The sequence below is a fragment of the Ranitomeya variabilis genome, chromosome 1 (assembly GCF_051348905.1).
Source record: "Ranitomeya variabilis isolate aRanVar5 chromosome 1, aRanVar5.hap1, whole genome shotgun sequence".
NCBI lineage: Eukaryota > Metazoa > Chordata > Amphibia > Anura > Dendrobatidae > Ranitomeya > Ranitomeya variabilis.
Window position 1 is genome coordinate 228078775 of NC_135232.1, and position 12053 is coordinate 228090827.

General features: G+C 42.1%; 1 protein-coding gene across 2 annotated transcripts in view; it reads left to right on the plus strand.

The window, feature by feature from the left end:
• Positions 1-12053, plus strand: part of TCTN2 (tectonic family member 2) — a 57156-nt gene that overhangs the window by 23295 nt on the left and 21808 nt on the right. For both annotated transcript variants that reach the window (XM_077293226.1, XM_077293227.1), the window contains exons 8-11: positions 974-1118; positions 1353-1409; positions 5950-6081; positions 7227-7301. In XM_077293226.1, coding sequence (XP_077149341.1) covers positions 974-1118; positions 1353-1409; positions 5950-6081; positions 7227-7301 — 409 coding nt within the window. The remainder of the gene's footprint in view (positions 1-973; positions 1119-1352; positions 1410-5949; positions 6082-7226; positions 7302-12053) is intronic.

Genomic DNA, 12053 nt, shown 5'->3' on the forward strand with positions numbered 1-12053 from the left:
TTTATACCTCCGATCACAGCTGAGCGCTCCCGCTGTCTTCTGACAGCGTGGGAACCGCGGCTATCTTACCGGCAGGGATGATTTCCCCGCTGATCAGAACGGTGTTTATTGCACTGTCATGCATATGACAGCGTGTCAAACACTGTATTGTCGGGCCGTCCATTCAAGGGTTCGGGTCTGCTCTGCTGGATGACAGGCTGCATGGACGCATCATTGAGCCTGCCATCTAGATGTAGTAGAGCCGAGTGTGATGTCACATCCGACTGTCCTTGACTTTTCTGCAGCAAATACGCTGCAAGAAAAGTCAACCTGCGTATTTGCAGCGTTTTTTCTTCATCCATTTCAGTCAATGGGTGGAAAACACTGGAAAAGTTCTGAAAGAAGTGACATGCTCTATTAGCTCTGATTGCTGCTGTTACAGGCAGATCATAGCAATGGTGATTCACCAAAAAAAGCCCAACTTAAAGAAACATTAAAATAACACTGTATTTACTTAAATAAAAAATGCTATTGAAGTAAAATAAACACATGCATACCACCACCAAAGTATCATATAGACACTTATAGAAGATACCTAGGGAGGTGTCTGTCCCTATAATACACTGAGATTACCCTACCTGTCAGCAGAGGTAATCAGATCATGGCAATGAGCGCGCTCGGCTCCATACTCGCGCATCCTGACTGTGACATACAGATAAGTCAGGGTGCACGTAGACGCTGATACACATTGTGATTATGGAAATAAAGGCATTTCTAAAAATACTTAAAAATACGTTTAACACAAAAACCTGATTTAAGCAAAACCTAATTGTCTGATGATTTCTTCCCTTTAAGCTGCCACTTTCTATAATCATTATTTAAGATCTTCAGCAATGTTACCAGACATTAATTGCTGTGTATAAATGCAGTCGCTCAGTGGTCTGGCAATTACTTGCAGAAAGTTGATATTTGTATTCCGTTCTTTTCCCCCCAGCAAACTTCTATTGGGACGTGCGTGAGATATGCACCAGTGGCTTACCTTCAAGATTTCAGCACTACGTGTGTCACTGATATATCTGTGTGCACTGATGCATGGACATTTCAGTTGGATGACGTGAATGTTAAGGATGGCAGCGGGGGTCAGTACTTAATTTTTTTTTTCTAAAAAATAATTTTAGGCAGAGTCAGAAAAAATCTTGCTCCAACGGTTTGATGTCGAACACATAATAAAGTCATGTCTGATTTCTTACCTGATTTTGTTACCCACACAAGAATGTTTAAGAAATAAGGGAACATCAACTCGGGTTGGAGTAAATTCAGAAAGTATCCACCAAATTCTTTAGACATTAATGCTTATTTTTATTTTATTTCAGGTACCATTCCTCTTAATATCCAGCTGAAAAGTATTACACTGGATATTGTCCCTACAGGTATGGCATTTGTCTGATAATAAATAAATATATATATATATATATATATATATATATATATATATATATATATATATATATATATATATATATATATATATATATATATATATATTCCATTAGCGGAGTTCTCCTTATGGCATGCTCTTCCTGAATTGCTACTTTGGGGTCAAGACTCTGGCAGAGGTATATCCCCTTAACGACCGCGGATGCGCCATTTAGCGGCAGCAGTTAAGGGTACTTATTCCTCAGCGCCGCTTTTTAACGGCACTGAGTAATAAGGGTATAGCACCTCCCAGTGTCAGAAAATCTACGGGGTCTCGGCTACCAGGGGTAGCTGAAACCCCGGAGAACATGATTTGGGTTGGTGTTTACTTGTTGCGATCGTCATTATTCATTAACCCCTTAGTGACGGAGCCAAATTTTTGAAATCTGACCAGTGTCACTTTATGTGGTAATAACTCTGGAACACTTCAACAAATCCCAGTGATTTTGAGAATGTTTTTTCGTGACACATTATGCTTTATGATAATGGTAAATTTAGGTAGATATGTTTTGTGTTTATTTATAACAAATATCAGAAATGTCAGAAAAATGTAAATTGCCTCTTCTGAGGAAAAGAGGACTTAAGTCACAATCAACCCTTTAACGAGTCGTGCAATATGACTTAGGATTAAAGCCAAATCAGTATCTCAATTCGCAGACACGGTGTTTCGGGCTGTTGGCCCTCGTCAGTGCAAAGCATGAGAACTGATTTGGCTAGGTGAGAGGCTCTGGACTGGGGTCTAAGGGGTAACGTTTCTCCTTATGGAGAGTGACATACCATCTCTGGCTTGTCAAGGTAAGGAGGCTTATTCGCCGTGCAATGCTCCTCTGGGAATTTAAATATGCAAATTGCCTCTTCTGAGGAAAAGAGGACTTAAACTCTATAGCGCCACATGCTTCGCACTGACGAGGGCCAACAGCCCGAAACACCGTGTCTGCGAATTGAGATACTGATTTGGCTTTAATCCTAAGTCATATTGCACGACTCGTTAAAGGGTTGATTGTGACTTGTAGGATCGCTACTTCCAACAGGTGGCGCTATAGAGTTAAGTCCTCTTTTCCTCAGAAGAGGCAATTTGCATATTTAAATTCCCAGAGGAGCATTGCATGGCGAATAAGCCTCCTTACCTTGACAAGCCAGAGATGGTATGTCACTCTCCATAAGGAGAAACGTTACCCCTTAGAAAAATGTAAAAAATTTGCAATTTTCAAACTTTGAATGATTGTCCCTTTAATCCAGATAGTCATACCACAGAAAAACATTAATAAATAATATTTCCCACATGTCTGCTTTACATCAGCACCATTTGTAAAATGTTTTTATTTTGTTAGCATTTTAGGAGGTTTAAAAATGTAGCATCAATTTTTCATTTCTTCAAGGAAATTTACAAAACTTACTTTTTTAGGGACCTATCCATGTTTGAAGTGTCTTTAGGGGTCCTATATATTGGGAAACCCCCAAAAGTTATACCATTTTAAAAACAGCACCCACTGACATATTGAAAACTGCAGTCAGGTAGTTTATTAACCCTTCAGGTGTTTTTCAGGGATTAATTAAAAGTGGCATGACAGAAATTACAATGTGTATTTTTACCACCTAAATGTCGCTAACTTCTGAACAGGTTAAAACAGCCGTCAGACTCTAAAACCGCTATTTGGTCATGAATTGCCAAGCCAAATATCAGGACCACAAAATTATGATCTGAGGGCACCAATTGGGATAAATAGGAAGCCCCCACACTCCATTAACCATTTATAATGATGTTGTCACTGACAGCAGCATCTAAGGGGTTAAACAGATTTGGACGGTACCAACACTGATTGTGGCTGATGCAGCAAGTTTTCAGCTATCGTGTATAGCCGACAGCTGCTGGATGGTCCCCTGTATGGGGATGCTATTCTCTTATGTCTCAGGTCAGTTAAAAGACGTATTGGCGGTCATTAAGGGGTTAAAAAATAAGTCAGTTTCCCAGTTATTTATCTTTTCTCTGATATGATCTAACATACCAGAGCAGAGAGAAATGGAGTCCCCCAAGCCTCCCCCGGTACCTCCGGTATCCCTGGACCCTCCGGCTCTATCCCCTGGCTCTCGGCGTTTTCAACCGGGAAGAAAATGGTGGGCGCATGTGCAGTACCCCCACCAAGATCTGCTGTGTGGCACCTGGCAAAAATAGGAGATTTTTCCTATTGGTTCATTTAGATCACTGTGATAGACCCTATCACAGTGATAAAAAAAAATAGTAAATCAAACCCCCTTTATCTCCTCCTTAGTTAGGTAAAAATATATTTTTTTTCCGTTAAGATTGGTGTTAGAGCTAGGGTTAGGGTTTGGCTAGAGTTAGGGTTGGGGCTAGGGTTAGAGCTGGGGCTAGGGTTGGGATTTGTGTTACAGTTGTGTTGAGGTTAGGGTTGTGTTTGGGGTTAGAGTTTTGGTGTTGGGGTTAGGGTTTTGGTGTTGGGTTAGGGTGGGGTTGGGTTTAGGGTTGGGTTTAAGGTTGGGATTTGTGTTAGGGGTGTGTTGGGGTTAGGGTTGTAGATAGGGTTATGGTTGGGATTAGGGTTAGGTGTGTGTTGGAGTTAAGGCTGTGTTAGGGTTGGAGTTAGAATTGGGGGGTTCCACTGTTTAGGTACATCAGGTTGTCTCCAAACACGACATTACGCCACCATTGATTCTAGCCAATTTTGAGTTCAAAATGTCAAACTGTGATGCTCCCTCCCTTCTGAGCACTGCCATGCACCCAAACAGTGCCTTTTTCCCACATACGGGGTATCTGTGTACTCAGGATAAATTGCACAACAAAATTTGTGGTCCATTTTCTCATTATTTGAGCACCTTGAGGGGTGTCACTTTTGGGTATTTTCTGTCATATTGTCCCCCCCAAGCTCACTTCAAATGTTATGTGGTCCCTGAAAAAAGGTTTTTGTAAATTTTGCTGGAAAAATGTGAAATCGTTGGTCAACTTTTAACCCTTATAACGTCCTAACAAAAAAAAAATTGTTTCCAAAATTGTGCTGATGTAAAGTTGACATGTGGGAAATGTTATTTATTAACTATTTTGGTGTGACATGACTCTCTGATTTAAGGGCACAAAAATGTAAAGTTTGAAAATTGCTAAATTTTAAATTTTTTTGCCAAATTTCTTTTTTTTTTTTTTCATAAATGAACGCAAGTCATATTAAAGAAATTTTACCACTAACATGAATCAGTGGAATTCGTTGAAGCGTTCCAGAGCTATAACCTCATAAAGTGCCAGTGGTCAGAATTATAAAAATTGGTTTTTGCCATTAAGTACCAAATTGGCTCAGTCACTAAGGGGATATTTCCATCAACGCTGCGGATGTGTAGGTGTCATCCCTGTGGCTGCCTCGACCCCCGTGATGCCGCATAGGTGATTATGACAGATGCATCCAGGAGGGTATATATCCAGGGTTTTCTTTTTCCCTTCTGTCAATGTCAACAGCTCTATCAAGTCCCCAGACACACTTTCTTTAGGTATCTGCAACTAAGACATGCAATAAATACCAAGTTCCCAGATATTAGAAATATTTTCATATCCTCATACCCCCGATTGGGATTCTAAGGAGCCAGGGATCCAAGGGTTTGAGCCCCTGTTTATATACCCAGTTACTAAGCAGGAGATGCTCCTCATTGCCATTGTTGGTTGATACCAAATGGAGGACAGTAATACCTTCCCTGAGGAGGTTGGAGCGGGGCCTTGACCATGCCACAATATGTTTAACCGGCAATTAATAACAAGCTGGTCCGAATGCATAGATATCCATAGTCCATCAATTCTACCTGACACCTAGCAGGTTATATAAAATATCCACCAGTGCAGATTGCTATAGGTGTGGGGAAGAGGCTGCAGATTTTATACACCTGATGTGGTATTGACCTCCTATTGCAGACTTTTGGGAAGAGGTCATATCTATCCCCATCGAGATCATACAATCGCCCTGTACTGCTCTGTCCTAAGGTGTGTTTATTAGGAATCCTTGGTGAGAAGACCTGGCCTCACTACCCTTGCATTCTTTGGGAAATTTTGTTTTTGGGTCACAAGACTATCGCCAGGAGATGGAAGGATAGAAGATCACACTTGATCAGTATAGAAAATAATACAGCTTCCTATGAGAGGGTGGTATATAATAGACACTGTCCTGAAAAATTTGATAAGGTATGGAAGCCTTGGTTTGATTCCCCTTTGACTCCCATTAGCCTCCAGGAGGTGATGAGGAGTATTCTCTCTTGATAAAAATGTGATATTTGGTGCCTGACATGGGTGTCTTATGGATTTGGTTAAGATTTTAGACCAGTGGTATGTTAAGGGAAAGGTTAACATTGCCAGACAGCATTGATGAGAAATGCTGTTTGTTCTTTTGTTCTATGATGTAACTTTGCTAAGTTATGTAATCTTCAATAATCTTCAATAAAACTTATTATGAACCACATGTAATATGGTATGGTACGGTTTTGTAACACTGCTATTCTCTATAGGACCCACCCTACCAGAAGTCTTACTGTGTGAAGTGCATGTGTCAGCAGACTACATATTTGTTTGGGAAGCCAATAAAATAAAGGAAATACAGGTCACCATTGAGACTGCTAACATCACTCTTACTCATCAGGGTAATATAAATGTTATTACTTTGACTGTCAGTTCATGTTTACTAATCTAAGTCATTAGAAGGGTTATTCTCCTCTATTCATGGCATACACCATAAATGTCTGATATTTGTGGGTCACACCTTTTGTATGTATAGACCAAAGGTGCCCATAAGCTTGTTTGGCAGGCAACTGTCTCTCCTGATCTACTCATATACATGCACAATTGCTTATATATGCGGGTTTTATTTTCAGTCGTAAAAGTAGGTTAAGCTTCTGCAACACCTCTGGGCTAAAAGTATGTGACATTAAAATGTAGCATGTCTGATCCTTCTTTCCTCCAGACATCATCTGCTGGGGAAGAGTTGGGAAGGCCCCATACATATTAAATGGTTGGCCGATAACGGCACAATCATCAGGTTCAGTTGACATTGTTGTAATGTGTTCAAGGGTCTTAACGTATTCTGAGATTATGTTAAACCCCGCTTTCACGATGTTAAAATCCATTCGTTTATATCCACATAAAACTCATGTGTGTAATTATATTTTCTTAATGTTGTGAAAGTTACTATTTGCTTGTTCTTATGGGTTTTTGCATTTAAAGGGAATCTGTCACCCCAAAATTCGCCTATAAGCTAAGACCACCGGCATCAAGGGCTTATCTACAGCATTCTGTAATTTTGTAGATAAGCCCCCAATGTAACCTAAAAGAGAAGAAAAACAAGTTGGATTATACTCATCCAGGGGCGGTCCCGCTGCAGTCTGGTCCGATGGGCGTCGCGGTCCGGGTCCAGCGCCTCCCTCTTCTTTGCTTCCTGTCACGGCTCCTGCGCACTGCAGTACTTTGCTCTGCCCTCAACAGGGCAGACAAAGTACGCCTGCGCCGGAGCCGCGACAGGAAGCAAAGAAGAGGATGTAATCGTATGAAGATGGGAGGCCCCGCACCACGACGCCCATCGGACCGGACCGAACTGGGACCGCCCCTGGGTGAGTATAATATAACCTGTTTTTCTTATCTTTCAGATTACATCCGGGGATTATCTACAGCATTATAGAATGCTGTAGATAAGCCCCTGATGCCGGTGGCCTTAGCTTATAGGCGAATTTTGGGGTGACAGATTCCCTTTAATAATTTGCAAATAATTAATAATATTGGATTCTTTTCACAGCAAAACTGTCTCAAAGATTTACAGCTACATTCCTCACCAACAACAGTACAACAGATGTCCTCTCTGGAAATCCAGGTATTAAAAATGGAACTAATAGATATGCTTAACATTTGGGTCTTGTCAGCTATCGTTTTTCTCTGGAGTGGTGGGTTCCGAACCGCTTATGGTTGTATCACCACTTGGATCTCCTATCTGATCTGTCATATTGGAGTATCTAGTAGGTCTGACTCGCCTTGGGTAGTGGTCAGAGTACCGGCGCAGTAGAAGAGTTAAATAGACGTTCCATGACAGAAGCCAAGGTATGAGATACCTTGGTTAGTCCATCCACAGACTGTGAGAGGGGTATGGCCCATTTTGGGGGAGGGAATAACCTCTCATCACGGGCTGTGGGGGCTGCAATCGCAGTTAGCGTCAGGTTGCCCTTAGGCAAATTTTCATTTGTAAGAGGCGCATGCAAAACCAGTGACTTGGGGAGGCTTCCCAGGCTGGTGTGTGCAATCTTTTCTGGAATTGGGGATGCTTGATGAAATATACAGATAGAAAAAGAGGTACTAGGACAAGAGGTTTTCTTGGGGGCTAAGAACTTTCCTGCAGTGTCCAGGAGGGAGATATTCCTCTGCGTTGGGGTGAGAAAATGGCGCTGTCCGGCAGATATAGAGGAGCGAATAGAGCCAACTCATGCGCAAGTGACTACACAAACATGATGGGCTAGATGGATGTGGGGGACAGACAAAGTGCACAAGCCTGGTAGGCTGGAGTAGGAGAGAAGGTGCATTTTGCCAGAGTCAGGTAGGCTGCAATAGAAGTCTGGGGCTAGATTAGTCCTGAACCTGCTGGAGGACCAGAAATACAATGGTTTGTGCTGGAAGCCAGGAGAGGAAGGAGTGCCGCCGCACAATGAAGGAATGAAGGACAGAAATTTGGAGCAATCCCCTGGAGTGAAGTTGGCCTGCGCTACACAGGAGCTGCCGGGGATGGATGTTGGACCATAGGCTAACATGCGTATCTGTCCTGAAGATGGAATCTCTGAGTCCAGATTCACAGGAGGCCCTAGGGACAGTGTTTTGAGGTCCCTTCTTTAAAGCATTTTTTTCTCTATACATACCAATTCTTAAAGACCTAATTGTGTAAGGTGATATTTCTCTACCCTACTTTTCAGAAAAAATTGAACCTCCAGAAGCATGGGCTGGACATAACGTACTGGTAACTACAGCGTACTGGTCACTACAATGGCAGTTGGCAATTTTCACTTGGCAACAATCATTCCTGCTTGTTTCTGGAAAATACCCATGAAGTCACAATTGTCACTACACCTGTAGATAAATTCCCCAAGGGATATAGTTTCCAAAATGAGGTCACTTGAGGGGGGATTTTTCTCTTCTAGCAATTAGGGCCTCTGCATATGGAGTCCGCAAACTTTTCTAGTAAAATCTGCAGTGCCATTGCTCCGGAGTCTCTCCGTATGGCTAAGTAGTACTGTACAGCCACATATGGGGTATTGCCACGTTCATTAGAAATTGTGGGACACATTTTGGTGCATTTTTTACCCACTTTATGTGTGAGAATGTAAAATCTGGGGCTAAAACAAAATTTTGTTGGTAAAAATGTAGTTATTTTTTCATTACTGCTCAATGGTATAAAATACTGTGACACACCCGTATTGTCAATATGATCACTGCACCCCTCGATGAATTCATAGAGAGGTGTAGTTTGTAAAATGTGGTCACTTATGGGGGGTTCTGCTGTTCTGGCACCTCATGGGCTTTCGCAGTGGGTCATGGCACCTGCAAACCATAACAGTAAAATCTGGCGCTCCTTGCCTTCTCAGGTTTGCAGTGTACCTGAAAAATATTTCCAGATTACATGTAGGGTATTGGCACACTGAGGAAAAAATGGACCTCAATTTATTGAAAAAAAAAATGTCCTATTACCCTTAGAAAAATCAAAAACTTGGGGCTAAAACAACATTTTGAAAATGATTTATGTATTGCAGCGGCGCTTAGTATAAATAGTCTCGTAGTGCTGCAAATTTAGACAATTACCACTGTTTTGTCAAAGTGTGAATATAGTATTCTAGATAAATTTGCACAAGATGAGACTTAGGCTACTTTCACACTAGTCCGTCGGTACGGGGCCGTCGCAAACCGATGTACCGACGGACAGTGTGCTAATAATCACAACGTGGGCAGCGGATGCAGTCTTACTATGCATCCGCTGCCCAGTGAGATGAGTGGGGAGGAGGAGACGGAGTTTCGGCCGCGCATGCGCGGTCGAAAATGGCAGACTCAACGCACAAAAAAAACGTTACATGTAACGTTTTTTGTGCCGGCGGTCCGCCAAAAAACGACGCAACCGTCGCACGACGGATACGACGTGTGGCAATACGTCACTAATGTAAGTCTATGGGGAAAAAACGCGTCCTGCAGACAACTTTGCAGGATGCGTTTTTTCTCCTAAACGACGCATTGCGACGTATTCAAAACGACGCTAGTGTGAAAGTAGCCTTAGGGGACAAAACATACATTTACTGGATGACTATTGTAAAGACTCACTATCTTACTGAATCCCTTTTTCTATTGTTTTACATGTATGGTGCACATAACCACCTTATATTGTATCTATTGATACTGCTTCTAGATGGCCATCATTTCAATCGGGTTGTACAGCTTTCTTTACAGCTGGGCTAATTGCAATTACATAACCAGAACAAAGTACAACCAGTTCACGGGCAAAGTGCAATCTAAGGCTACTTTCACACTAGCGTTAACTGCAATACGTCGCAAATGCGTAGTTTTGCCGAAAATACGCATCCAGCAAAAGTTCTTGCTGGATACGTTTTTTCGTCATAGACTAACATTAGCGACGCATTTGCGACGCATTGCAAAACGTTGCGTCCGTTTCGCGACGCTTGGGCGTGTGGTAGCGGACCGTCGGGAAAAAAAAACGTTACATGTAACGTTTTTTGCTCCCGACGGTCCGCTTTTTCCGACCGCGCATGCGCGGCCGGAACTCCGCCCCCACCTCCCCGCACTTCCCCGCACCTCACAATGGGGCAGCGGATGCGTGGGAAAAATGCATCCGCTGCCCCCGTTGTGCGGCGGAGACCACGCTAGTGTCGGGAACGGCGGCCCGACGCACAGCAACGGGTTGTTCCCGACGCTAGTGTGAAAGTAGCCTAAGGTTCTCATTACCAACTTGTTTATGTTTAATCATGACCTTGCATTGAATGTATTGCTATTCTTTCCAGGTGGCAGTCATTTACAGAGGACTGTGCAATATTGTTGTTTCCCATGCAGCTCAGAAAGGTGCATCTCCATGGGCAAAGTGCAATATATGGTTTTTTATTTTTAATTTGTTCATGCTCTACATATTACCTCCAGCAAATGTATGTTTTGTCCCCTAAGGCCTCTTTCACACTTCAGTTGTTTGGCGTCAGTCTAAAACCGCCATTTACCTCAAATAACGGATCCGTCATTTTTTTTTGACGGATCAGCTATTTTCCCATAGACTTGCATTAGCGACGGATTGTGGCGGACGTTGTCTAGACATAGACGGACATTGAAACGGTTTTTGTCAACGCTGAAATGACGGTTCGCGGCGGATCCGTCGCGTCCGCCATTCCATAGAATGGCCGCCTATGGGCGACGGATCCGTCGCGACCATCATTTCGGCGGATCCGTCGCCCCAATCCGCTTTTTCAATTGCGCATGCTCCAAAAAGTAGATACTTTTCCCAGACAACCCCCAAGTAAAGGATCCGTCAAAAAAACGGATCCGTTAGAACCGTTTTCTCAACAATTGTGACGGATCCGTCGATCCGTCACTATGTCGGAAGTGACTGACGCCAAACAACTGAAGTGTGAAAGAAGCCTAAGTCTCATCTTGCGCAAATGTATCTATAATACTAAAACAACATTTTAGTGGTAAAAATGTAATTTATTCTTTCTTCACCGCCCAGTGGTATAAAATTCTGTGAGGCACATGTGGTGTCAATATGGTCACTGTACCCCTAGATGAATTCATTGGGGAACGTAGTTTGTAAAATGAGTTCACATATAGGGGGTTTCTGTTGTTCTGGCACCTCGGGGGCTCTGCCAATGTGACATGTGACCCTCAAACCATTCCAGCAAAATCTGATCTCCAATATGACGCCTCCTATATTCTGAGCTTCACCATGATCCTCAAAAGTAGTATTCCCCCAGATATGGGATATCGTACTCAGGAGAAATTGCACCACAAATTGTATGGTGAAAATTTTCCTGTTACCCTTATGAAAATGCAAAATTTGAGGCCAAAATAACATTTTTGTGGGGAAAATGTGATTTTATTATTTTCACGGCTCAACGTTGTAAACTTCTGTAAAGCACCTGGAGGTTCAGGGTATTTACCACGCATCTAAATACATTCCATGAGGGGTCTAGTTTCCAAAAGTTTTCTCCCTCATATGGGGTAACGACGTACTCAGCAGAAATTACACAACTAATTTTGAGGTCCATGTGCGCCTGTTACCCTTGTCAAAATAAAAACAAATTGGATCTGAAGTAAAAAAAATTGTGAAAAAAATGTAAATTTTCATTTTTTTTTCTACATTCCAGAAATTACTGTGAAGCACTTGAAGGGTTAATAAACTTTTTGAGCACCTTGGAGGTGCAGTTTTTAGAATGGTGTCACTTTTGGGTATCTTCTATCATATAGACCCCTCAAAGTTACTTCAAATGTGATGTGGTTCCTAGAAAAAAAAAAATCGTTTTGTAAATTTTTTTGTAAAAATGAGAATTGCTGGTCAACTTTTAATCCTTATAATGTCCTAACAAAAAAAAAAATGTTG